The sequence below is a fragment of the Mobula hypostoma genome, chromosome 1, assembly GCF_963921235.1.
Source record: "Mobula hypostoma chromosome 1, sMobHyp1.1, whole genome shotgun sequence".
Taxonomy (NCBI): domain Eukaryota; kingdom Metazoa; phylum Chordata; class Chondrichthyes; order Myliobatiformes; family Myliobatidae; genus Mobula; species Mobula hypostoma.
The window spans coordinates 228270155-228295284 of NC_086097.1; the positions used below are offsets into that span (position 1 = coordinate 228270155).

The window sequence follows — 25130 nt, forward strand, 5'->3', positions numbered from 1 at the left end:
GGAATACAGCCCAAGAGCTGCCAGACGTTCCTCATACGGGAACACTTTCATTCCTGGAGTCATTCTCGTGAATCTTCTCTGAACCCTCTCCAATGTCAGTATATCCTTTCTAAAATAAGGAGCCCAAAACTGCACACAATACTCCAAGTGTGGTCTCACGAGTGCCTTATAGAGTCTCAGCATAACATCCCTGCTCTTATGTTCTATACCTCAAAATGAACGACAACATTACATTCACCTTCTTCACCACCGACTCAACCTGGAGGTTAACCTTTTGCATCTCTGCGTTTTGAATTCTCTCCCCGTCTAAATAATAGTCTGCCCGTTTATTTCTTCCACCAAAGTGTATGACCATACACTTTCATTTGCCACTTCTTTGCCCATTCCCCTAAACTATCTCTCTGCAGGCTCTCTTGTTTCCTCAACACTACCTCATCCTCCATCTATCTTTGTATCATGGGCAAATTTAGCCACAAATCCATTAAACCCATAGTCCAAAACACTGACATACATCATAAAAAGCAGTGGTCCCAACACCGACCCCTGTGGATCTCCACTGGCAACCGGCAGCCAGCCAGAATAGGATCCCTTTATTCCCACTCTCTGTTTTCTGCAGATCAGCCACTGCTCCACCCATGCTAGTAACTTCCCTGTAATTTCATGGGCTCTTACCTTGCTAAGCAGCCTCATGTACAGCACCTTATCAAAGTCCTTCTGAAAATCCAAGTACACCATGTCTACTGCATCTCCTTTGTCAGGCAGGATTTTCCTTTCAGGAAACCATGCTGGTTTTGGCCTATCTTGTCATGTGCCTCCAGGTACACCGTAATCTCATCCCTAACAATCGATTCCAACAACTTCCCAACCACTGATGTCAAGCTAACAGGTCTATTAGTTTCTGCTGCCTCCAACCCTTCTTAAATAGCGGAATAACATTTGCAATTTTCCAGTCATACAGTGCAATGCCAGAATTTATCGGTTCTTGAAAGATCATTGTTAATGCCTCCGCAACCTCTCCAGCTGCTTCCTTCAGAACCTGAGGATGCATTCCATCAGGTCCAGGAGATTTATCGACCCTCAGATCATTAAGCTCCTGAGCACCTTCTCAGTCGTAATTTTCACTGCACATACTTCACTTCCCTGACACTCTTGAATGTCCGAGATACTGCAAATGTCTTCCACTGTGAAGACTGGTGCAAATACACATTCAGTTCCTCTGCCATCTCTGTGTCTCTCATTACGATATCTCCAGCGGCATTTTCTATTGGTCCTATATCTACCCTTGACTCTCTTTTACCCTTTGTATACTTAAAAATGCTTTTAGTATCTTCTTTGATATTAGTCACTAGCTTCCTTTCATAATTCATAATTTGCTTCCTAATGACCTTCTTAGTTTCCTTCTGCAAGTTTTTAAAAGCTTCTCAATCCTCCATCTTCCCACTAGCTTTGGCTTCCTTGTATGCCCTCTCTTTTGCTTTTACTTTGGCTCTGACTTCACTTGTCAACCACGGTAGTGTCCTTCTTCCATTCAAACATTTCTTCTTATTTGGAATGTATCTATCTTGAACTTCCCTCATCTTTCACAGAAACTCCAGTCATTGTTGCTCTGCTGACCTTCCTGGTAGTGTCCCTTTCCAGTCAACTTTGGCTAGTTCCCCTCTCACGCCATTGTAATTTCCTTTATTCCACTGAAATACTGACACATTGGATTTTAATTTCTCCTTCTCAAATTTCAAAGTGAACTCGATCATATTGTGATCACTGTTCCCTAAGGATTCATTAACCTTAAGCCCTCTTGTCATCTCCAGATCATTGCACAATACCCAATCCAACACAGCCGATCCCCTAGTGGGCTCAACTACAAGCCGTTCTAAAAAGCCATCCCTTAGTCATTTTACAAATTCTCTTTCTTGAGGCCCAATACTGAGCTGGTTTTGCCAATCCACTTTAAGTTTAAAATCCCCAACGATTGTCATGACATTGCCCTTCTGACACACCTTTTCTATATCCTGCTACAATTTTGTATTCCACATCCTGGCTGCTGTATGGAGGCCTGTATACAACTGCTATTAGGGTCCTTTTACCCTTGCCATTTCTTAACTCAACCCATCGAGATTCTACACCTTCTGATCCTCTGTCATCCCTTCCTAATGACTTAATGTTACTTCTTATACATGGGGCCACACCACCCTCTCTGCCTACTAGCTTAACTTTCCGATACTTCTCAGGCAGAACCAGCTGGGAATGCTGAGGCCGGTCTGGAAGCGACATAATCCGATATAGAATCTGGTTCTTCAACTCCAATCTGGGCCATTCTCTCAGTAGTAGAGACACCACAGAGTATTTCCTCATGTCTGCTTGGGCCATGTTCCCTTTCGCAACCACTGACGAAACAGTCATCTCACTGAGCGGCTGCCACTTCTCCAGGACTCAATTCTGACAACTGCTTCGTAGAGCAGTCAGGTTGTAGTAAGCTTGCGAAATGGTACCATCAGAAGCTCCCAAATGATCTACCGCTCGATTCTGTTCTTGCCCTTTCTCTGCCTTCACCAGGCTGGAAAACTGGAACATGGCTTTGACTCCAGGGGCAGGAATACTCTCATTCTCTTCCCCCTCTCCGTCCTTGTCCAACCCTTCATGCACACATCAGGACAGCACGTCGACATCAATGTTCAAACTTCTCGGCTGGTACTTCAGGCTGAAATCATAGGCAGACAACACCGCCAACCACCGATGGCCTATGGCATTCAATTTCACTGAGGTCACTATTTAAGTTAATGGGTTGTTGTCCATCCTCACCTTGAAGTTGGCGCCATATAGGTAGTCATTTAGCTTATCCACCACTTCAATTTGTGCGTGGGGTAGTTTCACTCAGAGGGTGACACTCCGGGTGACAAACGCAACTGGTCTCAACCCTCTGCCCTGATCCTGATACAGAACGCCCCTTAAGCCCTCTCTGCTGGCATCTGTTTGCAATACATATGGCAACCGTCTGTCTGCAAAAGCCAGCACAGGCGCTTTCGTCAGCAGCTCCTTCAACAACTGAGAGGGCTCTTCACATTTCTCATCCCATCTTGCTCCGAAACGCTAGGATAATCTTTACAATCCTCTCCTTTCATCCTCCTCCCTTCCTTCCCCAAGGGAGGGTAACTGCACAAAAGCTGATTTAAAGGGTGACTCACGAACCTCTGATAGTACCATCAGAGCCGAAGGACTGAGCGCAAGGCACTCACAGTCTGGAGTCTTGCCCATGTGGTTACTGCCTGTATCTTAGACTGATCCATAGCTACTACATCCCATGAGACTATGTGCCCAATGTAGTTGACAGACCTCTTGCCGAACTGGCACTTGTCCAGGGAAAGTTTTAACAATTCAGCTTTCAGGGAGCCCAGTACCTTCAGTAGCCTCACTTCATGTTCCTCCAAGGTGGACCCGAACACTGCGATCATCCAGGTACACCAATATCTCGAGGAAGTTCATATCCCGCACTGTTTTCTCCATGACACACTGGGAAGTCACTAGATTTCTTGATATGCCCTGGGGCATCCTTTCAAACTGGAAGAACGCCAGTGGACATATGAATGTCAGCTACTCTTTGTCAGCCTCACTCTTGGGAACTGATAATACCCACTATTCAAGTCCAGCACACTGAACCACTTCACACCACTCAAGCATGTCAGCGCGTCTTTGATTCTTGGGACTGTGATTGGGGTTTCTATGCCTGTTCAGAGTCCAATAGTTCACACACATCCCATTCTTCTTCCTGGCCACCACTATTGGAGATGCACGGGGGCTTCTGGACTCGGTGATGATCCCAGCTTCCTTTAGCTTCAGCAGATGTTGCCGAACATCTTTCACCTCTGCAGGCGCTAGCTGCCGTGACCTTTCTCTGAATGGGTTGTCACCCGGATAGTGTGGCGAGTGCTCTTGGAACAACTCACATCAAACTCGTCGGTAGAAGAGACATCTTCCAGCTTCAACATCTTCTCTATCAACCTTTTCTTCCAACGCCCAGGTACTAGGGAGCCCCCAAAGTTGAATGACTCGGCAGTCAACTTCCCCTTTTTTGGAGAGAGTTTCTCCCCGACTTGTCTCACAGGGAGACTAGACGTTACTGTCACCAGAAAGAGGTGCACCATTGGCATCCCCACCTGAGGGTGACTTCCCTCTCCGAAGTGTTCTTGACAATCACTGTCATCCTATTCACCTGTACAATCGAGGGCTTCTGCAGGTAAGCATGACTCCTCTTCGTGGTCTTCTGGAGTATGCACTGAGGGCCTCAGCATCAGGCATACGGGGAAATTTGGGGTTTCCCGTCACTCTAGCTACTTCTCCAGGCCATAGTACAACTGAGTACCACACAGTCCCTCAATAATGCTCATCATCCAGTCAGTGCAGCCACGCACTTCCTCAAAAGCACCTCAGAACACAGGGTGAAAGGGTAATGTTTTCAGAAAGTTCTCTCCAACTTTCTCCTTGCAGGCTCTTACTAGCCTTCTCACAATAGCAGTATTTGTCCCCACAAGAATTGTCTTTTGCCCTTCTCGACTGGGTCCGGACAAACCAACATTAATTTATCAAGGACCTCAGCTACACCCACATCTGCCTCCAGAAACTCTAGCTTCAACGACAAGTAGCCATCGTACAGATAGTCATCCATACTAAGACCCCAGATCCCTAGCGCATTGAGTGGCGTCAATGGTCAATGTGTCGAATACCAGTTGTAAAATGGATGGTACAGCAGAGTAACCTGAGAGCCGGTGTCAAGTATGGCTTTAGTATAAATCCGTACCGATAACTTGGAGCTTGGCCCCACTAAGCCTTCAGAAATAAGGTTTTTTGTTTTGGGTTGTTACTTGATATATTGCTGGGAACATGTTCCACCTGAGATGGCAGTCCATTCCCCCACAGGGTCTTTCTGCTTAGGTACCCAGGGGCTAACTCTCACACGCCTGAAGTGTCACTGTTCACCACAGTTATAACAGACACTACCAGTTGCTCCCCTTCTCGCAGGATCCCGTTCATTAGTAGCCCTCTGCTTAGTCCATCCCCTCGGGGGTCTGACTTCCTGTCTGCTTTGTGATGCGGGGTATCCGCACCCACTGATAACAACCAGGACGTCTCAGTTCTAAACTCTACCATGATCTCCTTTACCACTTCCCAGGGTGGGCTCTTAGTGGTCAGCCAAGGGGCTACTACTGAGGACTGTACCCTGCCTCTATCGCATCCTCCTCCTCTCTTACTGCTCTGATTAGCTCAACCATCGAGGGAGGGGGGGGCGCATCTTACGAAACATTCAGATCATGTCGTGTGACTGTACACCTTTCACCACTTGGTCCACTCTTAACTGATTCACCTCAGCCGATTGAATGCTCTGCCCCCCCACACCACAAGCAACTCAGCTGCCTCTCTAACTGAAAAATGTAGGCAGAAAGTTTCTCCCACTTCTCCTGAAACATGTTCTGAAACCCTGTCATGAATTCCATTGGGCTCCCTGTCACACCAAAAGCATTTTCTAGCACTTGTATGTAGCCTGCAGAAGTAGCAAAGGGGTTCTGTGCCTTTAATGTTCTCACCACGTCAGCAGCCAGCCCCCTCAAACTCTCTACCAGTCGTTGTCTTTTTACATCGCCAGAGCACTGCCATTCCTCCAAAAGCATCAGAGAGGTCTGCTCCACCTAAGACTCATAGTCCTCTTCCTCTTTAGGGTGGGCTTCATTCCCGAGAACATGCTGAGCCTACAATAACTGGGACTTTGAACCAGGGCATTTTGCCATTTATTTGCCAGGTAGGTAAGGGCTGATACCAACTCAGAATGCTCACCCCTCGCTGGAGGACTCATTAGACCCTCCACATCAGACCATTCCTTCCCCTCGCTCCGCAGAAACGAGAGCAACATGTCATTAAAGTCTCCGCCCCCAGCTAGGGGAGACTCTGCTTCTGATTCAGCATGCTTGCCTATACTCCCCTTCACCTGGAAACTATGCACAGCCCAAGGGCCCATCCTCCTCTCCCGGGGCCCCAATGGTACCAGGCAGATCTACGGCCGTTACATCAGCGCTAGTCTGAACGAAAAGGAAGTCTTTGCTGCAATTTTTTAAAACCACCGCTCTATGATCGTAACTGTTCTTTATGCTTTAACGGTACTTAAAGTCCGAATTAACAATTCGTCGGGCATACGAATGCCTATCCCACTCAATACACATGCATTCGATACCGGTAACCCCGTGGATTTGCACCACCGCTCAATCCCCACAGTGTTCATAACTATGTATCTTAATCACTTTACCGGACAATAGTTTAACACAGGCTTAAACACACAACGCTCAGGGCAATCACATAGCATCCAACGAAATCGATCCCGAATGAGCCCCCGCAACAGGTAAATGATAACATGATTCTTATTGAGTTTGTTTGACATGGAAAAATTAACACTGTTGCCAAAAGCAACCCAAGTTTAGGAAAAAGCTACTTGACATGATATCCAGAAAATGAAGCACGGACAATGTAACATGAAATACAGGAAATCTTCGTGGAGTTGGGCTGTTTAGTTACAATTTGACAAATGGGAGTGAGTGAAAATTTGAGGAGAATTACAGTGCCTATAAAAGGTATTTCCCCCCCCCCCCCACTGGAAGTTTTCATGTTTTATTGTTTTACAACATTGAATCACATTCAATTTAATTTGGCTTTTTTAGCATTGATCAACAGAAAAAGTGAAAACAGATCTCTTGAAAGTGATCTAAATTAATTACAAATGTAAAACACAAAATAATTAATTGATTAAGTATTCACCCCCTTCAAGTCAGTATTTTGTAGATGCACTTTTGGCAGCAATTACAAGTCTGTGTGGATAGGTGGATTGCATATCTGGACACTGCAATTTTTCCTCGTTCTTTATAAAACTGCTCAAGCTCTGTCAGATTGCATAGGGATGAAGAGTAAACAGCCCTTTTCAAGTCCAGCCACAAATTCTCAATTGGATTGAGGTCTGATCTCTGACTTGGCCACTCCAAGATATTAACTTAGTTGTTTTTAAGCCATTCCTGTGTAGCTTTAGCTTTATGCTTGGGGTCATTGTCTTGCTGGAAAACAAATTTTCACCAAGTTGCAGTTTTCTTGCAGACTGCATCAAGGTTTCCTCCAGAATTTCCCTGCATTCAGTACATTCATTTCACACTTCACAAGCCTTCCAGAGCCTGCTGCAGTGAAGCATCCCCACAGCATGATGTAGCCATCACCATGCTACACAGAAGGGTGATGTGTTTATGATCATGTGCGGTGTTTGGCATAGCATTGTGCCTGATGACCAAAAAGCTCAATTTTGGTTTCATCAGACCATAGAACCTTCTTCCAGCTGACTTCAGAGTCTCCTGCATGCCTTCTGGCAAATTCTGGCCAAGATTTCATGTGAGTTTTTTCAACAGTGCTTTCCTCTTTGACTTTCTTCCATAAAGCTGCGACAGGTGAAGCACCCTGGCAACAGTTGTTGAATGCTCAGTCTTTCCCGTTTCCGTCACTGAAGCTTATAACTTCTCCAGAGTTGTCATAGGTCTCTCAGTGGCCTCCCTCACTAGTCCCCTTCTTGCATGGTCACTCAGTGTTTGAGGATGACCTTCTGTAGGCAGGTTTACAGCTGGGCCATATCCTTTCCATTTCATGATAACTGACTTAACTGTACTCTAAGGGATATTCAATGGCTTGGAAATTTTCTTGTGTCCATCTCCTGACTTGTGCTTTTCAAGAACCTTTTCATGGAGTTGCTTGGAGTGTTCTTTTGTCTTTATGGTATAGTTTTTGCCCAGATATTAACTCACCAGAAGTTGGACCTTCCAGTACAGGTGTATTTTCATTTCAGTCAATTGAGACGCCTTGACTGTGCACAGGTCTCCAAATACAGATCTCCATTTAACTGATTATGTGACTTCTACAACCAATTGGCTGTACCAGTGATAATTTGGTGTGCCATATTAAAGGGAGTGAATACTTGTGCAATCAATTATTTTGTGTTTTATATTTGTAATAGTTTTGATCACTTTGTAGAGATTTGTTTTCATTTTGACACAGAAGAGTCTCTTTCTGTTGATCAGTGTCAGAAAATCCACATTAGATCCACTGTGATTCAATGTTGTAAAACAATAAAACATGAAAACTTCCAAGGGGGTGAATACTTTTCATAGGCACTGTATCTTAAAAATAACTGATAACCAGGACTGAGACTGGAATTCAGTTAAAGGTCTATGGTAATTATATATAGAATATAAAACATTTTAGGAATGCCTTACAGGCCAAGTCTAATTGAGGGATTCTGAAAGTTTGTATACTGAATATTAGTTAACCAAGAGTGCATTACAGGTGGATTTAATTGTGAAATTCTCAGGATTATATGTTGAAAACAGAGAAACAGAAAACAATACACTGCAAATGTTAGCATCTGGAACAACAATATGTTGAATGAACTCAGCAAGTCGAACAATATCTGTATGGGTGAGGGTGGGTGGGAGAGGAAGCGTCGGCATTTCAGGTCAAAACCATGCATTAGGACTTAAGGCTGATTTATACTTATGTGTTAAATCGACGCCGTAGGTACGGCGTAGCTGCGAACCCTGCACTGTACTCTGCTCAAACCCTACACCGTAGCCTATCGCGCACCTCTCCCAAAATGTAGCTACACGTCGTGGCAACGAGGACCGCAACAACTGTGATTGGTCGATTTGGTAGCGTCGCATTTCCTCCTAGCTGCAATAGTTTCCCATTGGGCGACTGAAGGGCAGGAAAGGAACTCTGGCTGCAGTGCTTTCCATAAAGCTTTACTGCTTTCCGAAATTATGGAGAACACATTTCGCTTTTTACGAAAGACCTACATTAGTACCTGTTTTCCTTAACTGAAAGAGGATTTTCGCTTTTACGAAAAAAGACACTTGCTTTAAACTTGTTTACCCCGAGAAAGACTACCATGACCATGAAGCCTTGCACGGGCAGGTGTGTGCGCATGCGTGTACGTGCCAATTTTTTTCGACAAATCAATTTTGGCTCAAAATTCCCTATTCTGTTATGTGACACTACGCTGTACATACAGAAAATTCACCCTCCTTCTGTTTCAGTCGCCATTGTTTGAAGTTTGAGTTTCTTCGTGTTGAGTTTCAACATGAAGAAACTCAACACAGTGGTATAGAAACCCCACCACCAGCTTGCGTTTTGGCGGTGAATTGCAGCGCGAAGCAGACGCACCAACGCACAAGTATAAATACTCACAACGGCGTAGCCCACTTGTGTAGGCTATGGTGTAAGCTAGTACGCACAAGTATAACTCAGCCTTAAGAGTGGGGAAGGAAGATAGGCTGCATAAAGAGCAGAGAGGGAGTGGTGAGGCAAGGGCTGGTAGGTAATTGGTGGACCAAAGAGCATGACAGCTAGATCGAACCGGGAAGGGGAAGGGTAGAGTTGGGAGATGGAGACAAGTAAATAATAGAGAGAAGCAGATTGTTTTTGAAAATGCAGATGTAGCCAGCTGGGGGCATGTGAAGGTGAAGATGGAGTCAGCTAGGAGGATGGGAAGCAGGAACAGAAAGGCTACCATTGTAATTTGATAAATAACAAGTCTTTTGGAGAAAGGACCAAGAACTGGAGGCTGGATGCTGATGAGTTAAATATATAGATAACAGGTGGATGGAAACCAAAGGAGAAGGGTGGAGGGGAATGAAAGTTAATGATGGAGAGCTGGGGGGGTGCGGGGGGGGGTGGTATCCAGGAAAAGGGTCAAAAGTAGCAGAGGGAGAGATGGAGGAGGGGAGGTTAACACACCAGAAGGGAGAGTAACCTGAGATTGAAAAAATCCCACAGAAGGAGGAGTCCCTGCAGAAGGCAGAGGGAGTGGGGAGGAGAAGATGTTGGCTTGCATTGGGATTGTGTTGCAGCTGGCAGAAATGGATGAAGAATGATGGGCTGGATGCGGAGACTAGTGGGGTGAAAAGGGAACTGTGTCTGTGTTTTGTTTGGAGGAAGGTGGGGGGAGAGAAGAACCTTATTGAAACAGGAATGTGAGAGCATTCTCTATCAATAACATTAAAAGGAAAGCCATTTTTCATGAAAAAGGCATTTTAGATATGTTGGAATGCGGTGCTTCACATTGGGAGTAGTTGGGGGCAGAAGCAGAAAATCTGGGAGAAAGGGATGACATCCTTACAAGGATAGGCTGGAAAGGAGTGCAATCTGGATAGCTATAGGGGCTAATAGGTTTATAGTAAGTGTAATTTGTAAATGTAATAGTAATTTGTCTCGAGATGGAATTGGAGAAATCTAGAAAAGAGAGAGAAGATATCCAAGTGAATTTAAGAGTGGGGTGGAAGTTGGTAGTGAAGGTGATAAAATTGACAAGTTCTCCATAGTAATGAAAAAGGAATTAGGGAATGAAAGTTTGTAGCAGGCAATGTTTCAGATAGCCAATTAGGGTAAGTGCCCTTCAATTTGTAGGAAGTGAAACAAGTCAAAAGCAAAATTGTTCAGGGTAAGAATAAGTTCAGCCAGGCAGACGAGTATTTGTAGAGGGGATCTGCTTGGATTCAGATAATCAGGAATGAGTTAAGGACTCTTTTGTGGGCCAGTAGCTGCAGTTGCTTGTTTTTGAAACAATACCTGCTGGCCACATTTTGTGCATCATCTGATAGTTCATAGCATAGTCGAGGTAGATTAATCTAAATATCACAATATGGTAGAATCATTTACCACAAGTAAATAATATAGGTAGAATATTATAGTCACCTTATTAAGTTTGTCTTTGTTATAATTTTGTTATAAGAAAGGTTTGTTATACCCTGAATTATGCTTTCCATTTGAAAGGTAATATAATCACAAATTTTAATTGGTCTTGAAATTAATATAATTTTTGGGAAAACATACAAAAACCATTTAGGAGATTGAAGACTGGGGTTAATTTAATAGTTTGCCTTTGTGGATAATTAGTTACTTGTAGTCTAATGTTGGTTTTCTGATTTTAAAGGTGGAAAAGTTGAGAGTAATTTGATACCTTGCAGAACTTGTGGAAGAACTTTTTTGGCAGCAACACGGGTAAGTTACAATATTATATGAATTTCCTTGTATTCTTTACTATTCCTTAGTGATTATTGTGTTGTGAGATGATTCAACTCTTTTGGGACTGCGAATTGCTAATTAGATATGATAAATAAAGTGGATTCCAATTAATTGGGCCATCGATTCATAGTGGCAGCTGCTTATTTGGAACACTCTGCCACTTAATTTGGGCAGGAGACTGTTGCTTAACAGGTTCTAACTAGTGTCAGTTTCGTGTGGCGGTTAGACACTACACCATGCTTAGGGCAAACAGTTTTTAAATAGCGTCAGTTGTGTCTTTTTGTGTTCGAAAACAGTGATTTTGTCACTGATAGCAGGTGAGAAATAAGCAGCAAGACAAATCTGAACTGTTTTGCTCACTGTGGTTTCGAGCTTGGAGGTGCCTGAAATGACCAGAGGTGAAAATAAAACAATTTCACTACTTCAGTCAGTTGAGAACTGTGAAGAATTTGAAGGTATCGACAATCATCTAAATTTTACAATGAAAGTGAAGATTTGGAGGATGTAATTGCCGATAACATTGTATGAAGGCAGTCCATTATCTGCACCAGTTGCCTGTACTGATTTTATTCATTACATACACTGCATGAATTCTGCTATTGATAACTATTAGGGACTAATACAGTTTCATACTAATTTGTTCCGTATTTCATTGAAATACTTGTTGCTCAGTTTGTCTTTTTTTTAATATACCTTTTTAACTATTTCCTTGAAACTTGGGCTATTTGATGCAGCCACTTAAGTGGTCAAAATGGACTGGTCGTGATGTGACCCAATTAACTGGAACCTACTATTATTTAAACATATTGTAGGGAAGCATTTGTAATATATTTTTCATGTTCAATCTAGAATGTATGTCTTTATTTATAAAGTGATAAAAAACATTTAGGTGAACTTTATGCAGTGAGAAGATGCTCAGATAATTAAAAAAATGTCATAGTGATGACTTGTCCAACTAATTCAGCCAACTTCATGTGTATGACTGTGAAAGACTTTTGTAAGGATTTTTATGTAACATTAAACTTACTTTCTTTTTCAAGTTGGTTGTTCTGATTTCAAGATACAGATTTACATTAATAATTTTTGAGTGCCTAGACTGTAATGCGAAAATGGCAACAGCTTTGTGGTAATTATCTATCCAATATTACTGGCAAATTACATCACTGAACATTGAAACAAATAGCGGTATACAGGGCCTTGCAAAAAGATTCAGCTCTAACTCTTTGTTCACATAAATAAGTATTGTAACCAGGGATTTTGATCAATTTGATCAATTTAATAGAGAATTTTTATTTGTGAATCACATGCCCCTTTAATCATAGTAGAATGCAAAGAGCAAGGAAAATTGCATAAAAATCTAAAAATTCAAAAACGGAAATGTCAGCAGTTCAAAAGTATTCATCCCAGTACTTGGGACTTAAGCTCAGTACTTAGTGGAACCACCTCTCGCAACTATTACAACCAGCAGTCTTTTTAGATAAGTCTCTTTTGGCTTTGCACAATGCAATGGAGCAAGATTTGCCCATTCCTCCTTGCAAAATTGCTCAAGCTGGGCCAGGTTAGTTGGGGAGAGGCGGATCAACAATCTTGGGGTCTTCCCAGAGATGTTCGATCGGGTTAAGGTCAGGACTCTGACTGTGCTACTCAAGGACATCAATTTTCTTCATTTGAAGGCACTCCATAGTTGCTCTACCAGTGTGCTTTAGGTCATTATCCTGCTGAAAAAATGAACTTCCTCCCCACTTTAAGCTTTATGGCAAGGGCTAGCAGATTTTTATTCATGATTCTCTGTGTGGTTAGGAACATTCATCTTCATGTCAATCCTGATCATATTTCCAGTTCCTGCTACTGAAAAGCATCCCCATAGCATGATGCTACCTCCACCATACTTTGCAGTAGGGATGGTGTTACCTGGTTGATGTGCAGTATAACACGTACTGCTTGGTGTTGAGACCAAAATGTTCTATTTTAATTCAACTGACCACAAGACCTTCTTTCTCATTGTTACAGTATCTTTTAAGTGATGCTTTGCTAAGTTTTTACAAGCAGCAAGGATATGCTTTCTTTTAAAGCCAGGGCTTCTTCCTTGCCATTCTTCATAATACCTTTTTGTGCAAGTTTTTAGAGATTGTGGAGCCACTAACTTCTGCAACTCACTCAAAGTGACTGTTGGCATCACAGTAGCCTCTCTTAGAAGTGCCATTCTTTTCCAGCGAATACGTTTAGAAGGGTGGCCTGACCTAGGCAGTGTGATTGTGGTTTCATATTTTTTCCAGTTTTTCATGATGGACTGCACCGAGGTCCAAGGTATGTTCAATGCCGTTGAGATGGTCTTGTACCCTTCTCCAGATTTATATTCCTGTATTATCATTTCCCTGACTTGTTTTGAATGCTCTTTTGTCTTCATTTTTGTTTTGTCTGTTGAAAATGTACCATACTGTTGGACCTTAGAGAGAGGGGGTATGAATTCATTGAAAACAGGTGATCCTCCAATTTTCTACATCAACAAATTGGGAAAGTTGGTAAGGTAATATATTGCACCTGAGGAAAGTTAGCATAGTAATTATGAAAAGTTGAATACTTTTTCGGCCTCACAATTTTGGTTTTTAATTTTTAGTAAATTACTGACAGGTTTTGGAACTTTTCTATTGATTTCACATGATGCACAATGTTTTAAAGATTGGCTCAAAATCCTCAAATATATTTTAAATTCAGAAAATGAGATAGTAAAATGTGAACATATTTGTGAGGTCCGAATACTTTTCCAAGGCACTATATGTCAGATCTTGCCAAAAGGTTTTGCTCAATGGAATGCTGTAGATAAACTACCCAAGAGGCTGTGACTCTATTCCTTTTGGCTCATTCTGATAGGCCACTGTGGTAACAATATTTTTGGCTCTGGGTTTGAATCTAGCTGGGTTAATGGGAAAAACTCTGTCTGCTGTCCTACAAGAATTCATTTTGAGTTATCTTTGTCCAAACTAACTGTGCAAACATGATAAAGCTAATATCTCTTGGGCCTCGTTTAGTACCATATTGTTACTTTTATAGAGAATGCCAGTGAATTCAGGCAGTAAAAATTATCACATCAAAGCCGGTTCGATCATGGAGTTGAGTCACTTTATTCAGAGAGCGAACTGGTGTTTTAAATCTGTGTACATTGAGTTACACAGAACACATTAATTGTACTATCACTATTACTCTGCTTTGTTCCAAACACTAAAGAAAGAAACAAACTGGAGGAATTCGGGGTTAGGCAGCATCAATGGAGGGAAATTAAGAATTGACATCTTGGGTTGCAATCCTTCATTTGTATTGAGTCGTAATGGTGGCCAGTATGAAGAGGTGAGGGGAAGGCGTGGAGCAAGAAAGTGATATATGGATCTGTTAGAAAGGGTGTCAGGCAGGCAGAGGAGGACAGAGTTGAAATAGCAACAGAAGCTGTGTAGTGAAAGCTGGAGGTGACAAATCAATACACACAGGATGTCTTATGGCCAAATGAATAGATAAGAAAGGAAGATGGAACATGGAAGCACATAAGAGAAGTAGGGTGGGAAGATTGGAGCACTAGGGAGAGGAAACCTAGTGGGAGGAATGGATGGGCAGAGGTGGAGTGGTTGTGAAAAGGAAAGAAACCAGGAATCTGTGGTGGGTACAGGAAGAACTCGGTAGACCCAGAGAAAAACATAGAAAACATAGAAAATAGGTGCAGGAGTAGGCCATTCGGCCCTTCGAGCCTGCACCGCCATTTATTATGATCATGGCTGATCATCCAACTCAGAACCCCGCCCCAGCCTTCCCTCCATACCCCTTGACCCCTATAGCCACAAGGGCCATATCTAACTCCCTCTTAAACATAGCCAATGAACTGGCCTCAACAGTTTGCTGTGGCAGAGAATTCCACAGATTCACCACTCTCTGTGTGAAGAAGTTTTTCCTAATCTCGGTCCTAAAAGGCTTCCCCTCTATCCTCAAACTGTGACCCCTCGTTCTGGACTTCCCCAACATCGGGAACAATCTTCCTGCATCTAGCCTGTCCAATCCCTTTAGGATCTTATACGTTTCAATCAGATCCCCCCTCAATCTTCTGAATTCCAACGAGTACAAGCCCAGTTCATCCAGTCTTTCTTCATATGAAAGTCCTGCCATCCCAGGAATCAATCTGGTGAACCTTCTTTGTACTCCCTCTATGGCAAAGATGTCTTTCCTCAGATTAGGGGACCAAAACTGCACACAATACTCCAGGTGTGGTCTCACCAAGACCTTGTACAACTGCAGTAGTACCTCCCTGCTCCTGTACTCGAATCCTCTCGCTATAAATGCCAGCATACCATTCGCCTTTTTCACCGCCTGCTGTACCTGCATGCCCACTTTCAATGACTGGTGTATAATGACACCCAGGTCTCGTTGCACCTCCCCTTTTCCTAATCGGCCACCATTCAGATAATAATCTGTTTTCCTATTTTTGCCACCAAAGTGGATGACTTCACATTTATCCACATTAAATTGCATCTGCCATGAGTTTGCCCACTCACCCAACCTATCCAAGTCACCCTGCATCCTCTTAGCATCCTCCTCACTGCTAACACTGCCGCCCAGCTTCGTGTCATCCGCAAACTTGGAGATGCTGCATTTAATTCCCTCATCCAAGTCATTAATATATATTGTAAACAACTGGGGTCCCAGCACTGAGCCTTGCGGTACCCCACTAGTCACCGCCTGCCATTCTGAAAAGGTCCCGTTTATTCCCACTCTTTGCTTCCTGTCTGCTAACCAATTCTCCACCCACATCAATACCTTACCCCTAATACCGTGTGCTTTAAGTTTGCACACTAATCTCCTGTGTGGGACCTTGTCAAAAGCCTTTTGAAAATCCAAATATACCACATCCACTGGTTCTCCCCTATCCACTCTACTAGTTACATCCTCAAAAAATTCTATGAGATTCGTCAGACATGATTTTCCTTTCACAAATCCATGCTGACTTTGTCCGATCATTTCTCCGCTTTCCAAATGTGCTGTTATCACATCCTTGATAACTGACTCCAGCAGTTTCCCCACCACCGACGTTAGGCTAACCGGTCTATAATTCCCCGGTTTCTCTCTCCCTCCTTTTTTAAAAAGTGGGGTTACATTAGCCACTCTCCAATCCTCAGGAACTAGTCCAGAATCTAACGAGTTTTGAAAAATTATCACTAATGCATCCACTATTTCTTGGGCTACTTCCTTAAGCACTCTAGGATGCAGACCATCTGGCCCTGGGGATTTATCTGCCTTCAATCCCTTCAATTTACCTAACACCACTTCCCTACTAACATGTATTTCACTCAGTTCCTCCATCTCACTGGACCCTCTGTCCCTTACTATTTCTGGAAGATTATTTATGTCCTCCTTAGTGAAGACAGAACCAAAGTAATTATTCAATTGGTCTGCCATGTCCTTGCTCCCCATAATCAATTCACCTGTTTCTGTCTGCAGGGGACCTACATTTATCTTTACCAGTCTTTTCCTTTTTACGTATCTATAAAAGCTTTTACAGTCTGTTTTTATGTTCCCTGCCAGTTTTCTCTCAAAATCTTTTTTCCCCTTCCTAATTAAGCCCTTTGTCCTCCTCTGCTGAACTCTGAATTTCTCCCAGTCCTCAGGTGAGCCACTTTCTCTGGCTAATTTGTATGCTACTTCTTTGGAATTGATACTATCCCTAATTTCTCTTGTCAGCCACGGGTGCACTACCTTCCTTGATTTATTCTTTTGCCAAACTGGGATGAACAATTGTTGTAGTTCATCCATGCAACCTTTAAATGCTTGCCATTGCATATCCACCGTCAATCCTTTAAGTGTCATTTGCCAGTCTATCTTAGCTAATTCACGTCTCATACCTTCAAAGTTACCCCTCTTTAAGTTCAGAACCTTTGTTTCTGAATTAACTATGTCACTCTCCATATTAATGAAGAATTCCACCATATTATGGTCACTCTTACCCAAGGGGCCTCTCACGACAAGATCGCTAATTAAACCTTCCTCATTGCTCAAAACCCAGTCCAGAATAGCCTGCTCTCTAGTTGGTTCCTCGACATGGTTCAAAAAACCACCCCGCATACATTCCAAGAAATCCTCTTCCTCAGCACCTTTACCAATTTGGTTCACCCAGTCTACATGTAGATTGAAGTCACCCATTATAACTGCTGTTCCTTTATTGCACACATTTCTAATTTCCTGTTTAATACCATCTCCGACCTCACTACTACTGTTAGGTGGCCTGTACACAACTCCCACCAGCGTCTTCTGCCCCTTAGTGTTACGCAGCTCTACCCATATCGATTCCACATCTTCCCGGCTTATGTCCTTCCTTTCTATTGCGTTAATCTCTTCTTTAACCAGCAACGCCACCCCACCTCCCCTTCCTTCATGTCTATCCCTCCTGAATATTGAATATCCCTGAACGTTGAGCTCCCATCCCTGGTCACCCTGGAGCCATGTCTCTGTGATCCCAACTATATCAGAAGAGAGAAAAGAGACAGTTTACCTGAAATTGGAGAATCCAGTGTTCATAACCATTGCATTGTAGACTGTCCAAGTGGAATATGAGGTGGTGTCTTCTAGTTGATGTTTAGCCTCACGGTGGCAGTTAAAGAGGCTGAGGAAAGACACTTTGGTGTGGAAGTGCTGAAGTGAATTAAAATGGCTGTCAACCAAGAAAAGGACAAGGTGGACAAAGTGGTTCCTAGTCTGTGCTTTGAATCACTGATGAGACCATGGAAACCAGTTGAGATATCTTCAATTTCCCATTTGATTTTCCACTGGGAAGAAAAGTGCTTGGATTTTTTCAGAGCAATCAATTATACAAGCTGTGATGTTAATTATGAAGCTATCTGCACTAATGACACTAATAATTTTGTTTGCAGTTGAAGCATGAACCCATCTGTCAAAAAAATGCTAACAAGAAGAGGAAGACCTTTGACTCCAGTAGACAGAGAGCTGAAGGAACTGATATTCCCACCCTAAAGCCTCTAAAGCCCAGGGTAGGTAGACAACAGTTTACAAAACTTTAGAAGTAAAGTATTATTTATTTCAGTCACAAAAAAGTGTTTTTATTTCAGCTGAATTGACAATTTTCCATGATCATGTAATGAAACCTCCAGATTGTGTCATGAAAAGCAGATAATAGAATATATTAATTTTTCAGGGAAATATTGCAAAATGTAGTTGAGTCATGTGCTTAGTTCAGAATTTTTATTTACTTCTGACCAAAAACACCACCAACATTCGAGGTAAATTTATTATCAAAGTACATGTATGTCATCATATACAACCCTGAGATTCATTTTCTTGCATGCATGCAATCACAGTAAATAAAAGGAATACAATAGAATCAATGAAAGACTGCACCCAACAGGATGGACAACAACCAATGTGCAAAACACGACCAACAAAAAGCAAATACAAAAAGAAAGAGAAAAAAGGAAATAATAATGATAAATATCAAAATGTGAGATGAAGTAGTTCCATAGGCTGTGGGAATAGTTCCATGATTGGGTGAGTGAAATTTACCCCTCTAGTTCAAGAACCTGATGGTTGAAGGGTATTAACTGTTCCTGCACCTTTGGTGTAGGTCTTAAGTAAGGTCACCTTACTAATGGCAGTAGTGAGATGAGAGAACGGCCTGGATGGTAGGGGTCCTTGATGGACAATGGATGCTGCTTTCCTGCGACAGCACTACATGTAAGTGTGCTTAAAGGTGGAGAGGGCTTTACTCATGGACTGGGCCACATCCACTACATTTTGTAGGCTTCTCAACAAGGGCATTGGTTTTTCCAGACCAGGCTGTGATGCAACCAGTCAATATCCTCTTCACCACACATCTATAGAAGTTTGTCAAATTTTTAGATGGCATGCTGAATCATAATAAACCTTTAAGAAAGTAGAGGTTCTGCCATGCTTTCTTTGTAATAGCACTTGCGTGCTAGACCCTGTACAAATCTTCCAAAATGATAACACTAAGGAATATATAGAGTTGAGAATTTTGGGTAGTGTAGGAAAACAGCGAGGTCAGTAACCAAAGAGTAAAGGCATTAGTTATGGAAGGACCAGAGAAGAGTCAGAGCAGAACAATCCTAAACAAATTTTACCTGCTTGGAGTGTATTTTTACCTACCTGGAATGTGACGCCTGATGTGCAGTTGAAGTGATTTTAATAATAACTCAAAAGGGGAATGAATAAAGATTATTGGGGTGATTTGTAGCCTAATGGGAAGGAATAAAAACTAATGGGTTGTTTCATTCATTTAGTGTTTAGCTAATTGGCTTGGTGCTATATGCCATAATCTTATTACTGTTTCATGACTGCTTCTGCAAATGTTTTTTTGCAAACATTATGAATAGGTGCTTTTTGAGAAATTGATTTGGGATGTTAAAATAGCTTCTTCCCTCTGTCATGAGATTTCTGAATGGTTCATAAACCCATGAACACTACGTCATACAAAAACATGAATAAATATTTATTTCTGTAATTTATAGTGCAGCATAAATTACATTAGAAATACTCATTTTTGAAGGGGAAAGTAACTTTTTCAGATACATTGAGAATTGCCAATGAATAGTTAGTTATCCATATTGAAATTTAACTTTTCATTTTGTCATGCTGATAGTGAGTTTCTATGGAAGTATGGAACAGGAAATGAGAATGAATATGGACTGCATGCAATATATGTTTAAATTAATGTGTCTATTCAATTTTATATCCTTTAGCCTGAGCCTCCCAAAAAGCCCTCAAATTGGAGACAGAAGCATGAAAGCTTTATTGCTGCCATCAGAGCAGCCAAAAAGGCTACCCAAATAATGAAGGAAGGGGGTACTCCACCACCCCCACCACCACCTTTATATGATCCAGGTATGGCATTTCCAATTAATATTTTAATTCATTAGTTTAAAGAAGGCTTAATAATTTAATTCTTAATACAGAGCTAATATCTATTTGCCAGTTCTACTTTTAAAGTTGGTCAATCCAACTTTATTGTTTTTGATTGTTAATAATTTTTCACTTTTTATTTGGTCTGCTGTTTATAGCAATTTCTATTTTTGCAGTTTTTATTAATGACTACTGTTTTGGTTTTGCTTCTAAATTTAATTTTCTCTGGGAGTTTTCAATACTTGTAAAACAAATGAAAGTTGTTCACTTTATCTTCTAAGATATATGTGCAACAAAAGATTATCTTTGCTAAGGTCTACTTTTTCTAAAATAGTATTATTTCTAGACCATAACAGTGCAACTTAAGTTTTATGAAGTTCCTACTTTTATTTTATTGTGGCCTGATTACTGTAACCGGCTTCTGTGAACAAATGATTTCCATATAAATATACAAAAAATGTAACTTAATTCTGCAATACTCATGACAGAGAAAAAAATGGGTTTTACAGAACTCTGGCTAATGATCAGATTTTGTTGTGTATGTAGATAGAGCAAAAAGACTCAAAAGGACATTTGAAGACGGGAAGTAATATTACAAAACATGGAGCTTGAAGAGGGAATTCTGAATGGTAGTGATAGTATGTTTAAAGAATGCCATCTTCAGACCCAACGATGGAATAAAGTGAAAAAAATCTATCAGCTCCCCTTAATAAGAAACTTCAAATAGATTTTCACATGATTTTCGATTTCAAAGAAAACAATCATAACTAGTGTAACTTCTTCAGGATTATTTTAATCTTCCCGGAATTGTCAAGGTCTGATTTATTGTCAGATGCAGAAGTACGTGTATGCAGTGAAAAACTTGCTTACAGCAGCATCACTAACACACATCATGTATGCAGCATTCACAAGGAAAGCATTAATTAATCATAAATTATCCACAATTTTTACAAAAACAAATGCAATTAGAACAAAAAAAAAGTCTGTTTTAGTGCAGGGCTGTTGAAGTGGTCATACTGCTGCTAAGCTGTAGTGATTAAGTTTTTGCCAGTTGGTTCAAGAATGCATGGTTAAAGGGAAGTAGCTATAATACGTGGGAGCAAAATGAAGTAACTCAATCATGGCTGATTTATTTTCCTCCTCAACTCGTTTCTCTTTCCTATACCCAATGACTTGACCTCCATAGTCATTTGTGGCAATGAATTCCACAGATTCATCACCCTCTGGCTAAAGAAATTATTCCTCATCTCTGTTTTAAAGGGACATATTTCTATTCTGGGGCTGTGCCCTCTGGTTGTACTCTCTCCAATTTTTGGAAATATCCTTTCCACATCCACTTTTTCTAGGGCTTCTGTAATTGAGAGATTTCAATGTGATCCCCACTCATTCTTCTAAATCCCAGTGAGTACAGACCCTATTCATGAACCTGTTGGTATGACTTTTAGCTTTTGTACCTTCTGTCTGATGTAGCTATGAAAAGATGGCATGGCCTGGATGGTGTGGTTCTTTGATGATAGATTTTGCCTTCTTGAGGCAGTGCCTCCTGTAGGTACTGCCAGTTATGTAGAGGGATGTGCCCATCATATATTGGGCAAAGTTCACTACTCTTTGCAAGTTCTTGTGTTTCTGCGCATTCTTGTACCAGACCATTGATGCAACCGGTCAGAATATTTCCAGTAGTACAGCTGTAGAAGCTTCTTAAGAGTGTTCAGTGACAGGCTGAACATCCTAACAAAGTATAAGTGCTTTCCTTTTGATTATGTTTATATGTTGGGCTCAAGACCAGTCATCTGATATGTTAATACTCAGGAATTTGAAGCTGTAGACTATCTCTACCACTGACCCCTCAATGTAGACTAGAACATGTTTGCTTTTCTTCCCCTTTCTGAAGTTACAATCTGTTTTTGGTTTTGCTGGCATTAAGTGATTGTTTTTACAGCACCACTCAACCAGGTGACTTATCCCACTCCAGTAAACTGACTGACTTGAGGGTTTGGGGTCTGATGTTCTTGATGTTTCTCCTTGTGGGTGATCTGTTTGGCTTTTGTGCGAGGGAGGAGTTGAGGAGTTTGGGGTTTGAAAGTTTTTGGCTTTTTCTTTTCATGTGGGGGGTGGATTGATGTTCTTCTTTAAACTACTTATATGGATTTCTATATTTCATGGCTATCTGGGGAAGACAAATCTCAGAGTTGTATTCAACATACATACTTTGATAATAACATGAACTTTTGAACTCATTGTCACCTGTGATCTGGCCAACATCATGTCATTGACAGATTTGAAGATGGCATTTGTATCAGAACCACTCCCAGTTCTGCAAGCATGATTTAATCAGGGAATTATATATAATATTTTTTTCTTTTGCCTGCCTGTTTTGCAATTCTCTAGTTTTAAAAGTTCTTCATTCCTTTATCCCTCCTTATTTATGTATCTGCCCATGGTGTTTATGTAGAGCCCCTTGAGTCTTTTTCTTTTTTAATAATTTTATTAATTTCTTGCATAAAAGAATACGGAGTACAATAGGATATATAATATATATCAATTACAATATATTGAAATCACAGGTGAAGTGTAATTACCCCATATCCATATAAATTAAATTTAAACATAATATTGAAAAAAGGTAATTTTATTATACAAAAAATCTAAACCCACTATCAGGAAAAAAAAACAGCTGTTTGGTTTATAAAAAAAAGGAAACGATCCTTAACATATAGTAGAACATATTAGCCAACATCTGTTCTTAATAGCAAATCAACGATTTTGAAAATAATTCAGAAAAGGTCCCCACAATGTTAAAAAATCTTGTCTAGGTTCAGAGTGGTCGGCTATGTGCGGAACCAAAGGAAATGGAGCAGATCTTAAATAGGTTTTTTTGCGTCTGTGTTTATTAAGGAAACTGGCATGAAGTCTATGGAATTAAGGGAAACAAGTAGTGAGATCATGGAAACTGTACAGATCGAAAAGGAGGAGGTCCTTGCTGTCTTGAGGAAAATTAAAGTCCTCAAGATAAATCCCCGGGACCTGACGGGGTGTTCCCTCGGACCTTGAAGGAGACTAGTGTTGAAATTGCAGGGGCTGAAATATTTAAAATATCGCTGTCTACATGTGAGGTGCTGGAGGATTGGAGAGTGGCTCATGTTGTTCCGTTGTTTAAAAAAGGATCGAAGAGTACTCCGGGAAGTTATAGGCCAGTAAGTTTAACGTCGGTAGTAGGTAAGTTATTGGAGGGAGTACTAAGAGACAGAATCTACAAGCAATTGGACAGTCTGGGACTTATTAGGGAGAGTCAACATGGCTTTGTGCGTGGTAGGTCATGTTTGACCAATCTGTTGGAGTTTTTCGAGGAGGATACCAGGAAAGTGGATGAAGGGAAGGCAGTGGATATTGTCTACATGGACTTCAGTAAGGCCTTTGACAAGGTCCTGCATGGGAGGTTAGTTAGGAAAATTCAGTCGCTAGGTATACATGGCGAGGTGGTAAATTGGATTAGACATTGACTCGATGGAAGAAGCCAGAGAGTGGTGGAAGAGAATTGCTTCTCTGAGTGGAGGCCTGTGACTAGTGGTGTGCCACAGGGATCAGTGCTGGGTCCATTGTTATTTGTCATCTACATCAATGATCTGGATGATAATGTGGTAAATTGGATCAGCAAGTTTGCTGATGATACAAAGATTGGAGGTGTAGTAGACAGTGAGGAAGGTTTTCAGAGCCTGCAGAGGGACTTGGACCAGCTGGAAAAATGGGCTGAAAAATGGCAGATGGAGTTTAATACAGACAAGTGTGAGGTATTGCACGTTGGAAGGACAAACCAACGTAGAACATACAGGGTTAATGATAAGGCACTGAGGAGTGCAGTGGAACAGAGGGATCTGGGAATACAGATACAAAATTCCCTAAAAGTGGTGTCACAGGTAGATAGGGTCATAAAGAGAGCTTTTGGTACATTGGCCTTTATTAATCAAAGTATGGAGTATAAGAGCTGGAATGTTATGATGAGGTTGTATAAAGCATTGGTGAGGCTGAATCTGGAGTATTGTGTTCAGTTTTGGTCACCAAATTACAGGAAGGATATAAATAAGGTTGAAAGAGTGCAGAGAAGGTTTACAAGGATGTTGCCGGGACTTGAGAAACTCAGTTACAGAGAAAGGTTGAATAGGTTGGGACTTTATTCCCTGGAGCGTAGAAGAATGAGGGGAGATTTGATAGAGGTATATAAAATTATGATGGGTGTAGATAGAGTGAATGCAAGCAGGCTTTTTCCACTGAGGCAAGGGGAGAAAAAAACCAGAGGACATGGGTTTAGGGTGAGGGGGGAAAAGTTTAAAGGGAACATTAGGGGGGGCTTCTTCACACAGAGAGTGGTGGGAGTATGGAATGAGCTGCCAGATGAGGTGGTAAATGCGGGTTCTTTTTTAATATTTAAGAATAAATTGGACAGATACATGGATGGGAGGTGTATGGAGGGATATGGTCCGTGTGCAGGTCAGTGGGACTAGGCAGAAAATGGTTCGGCACAGCCAAGAAGGGCCAAAAGGCCTGTTTCTGTGCTGTAGTTTCTATGGTTTCTAAAGATACCCAGAGCGGACAGTCCTCTCAATTAATATAATTTAACCAAAACGTAAGATTCCGTATATTGACTGCCCAGTAATAAAACCTAAAATTGGGTAAGGCTAAACCTCCGTTTTTTTTTAGCTTTTTGAAGATGAACTTTATTTAATTGAGAAATCTTATTTTTCCATATATAAAAAGATATAATAGAATCCAAAGAATCAAAAAAGGATTTAGGAATAAAAACATGTATGGCGTGAAATAAATATAAAAATTTAGGCAAAATATTCATTTTAATAGAATTGATTCGGCCAATCAACAATAAAGAGAGGGGTGACCGATTTGATAGTGCCTTCTTAACATAATTCAGAAGTGTAAAAAAAATTTCTTTAAAAAGGAATTTATAATTCCTAGTAACTGTTGTGCCCAAATAAGTAAATTGATTTCTTACAATTTTAAAAGGAAGGTTAGTATTAACTAATACCAAATTATTCAAAGGAAAAAGTTCACTCTTATGAAAGTTAAGTTTGTATCCTGAAAACTGACTAAAGCAGGAGAGTAAAGAATGTAGAGAAGGTAAA

At 41.2% G+C, this 25130-nt stretch overlaps 1 protein-coding gene across 1 annotated transcript in view; it reads left to right on the forward strand.

The window, feature by feature from the left end:
- Positions 1-25130, forward strand: part of zc2hc1a (zinc finger, C2HC-type containing 1A) — a 102471-nt gene that overhangs the window by 27380 nt on the left and 49961 nt on the right. Inside the window, exons 2-4 of the mRNA XM_063065468.1 lie at positions 11000-11067; positions 17997-18113; positions 19839-19980. Of these exons, the coding sequence (XP_062921538.1) occupies positions 11000-11067; positions 17997-18113; positions 19839-19980 (327 nt within the window). The remainder of the gene's footprint in view (positions 1-10999; positions 11068-17996; positions 18114-19838; positions 19981-25130) is intronic.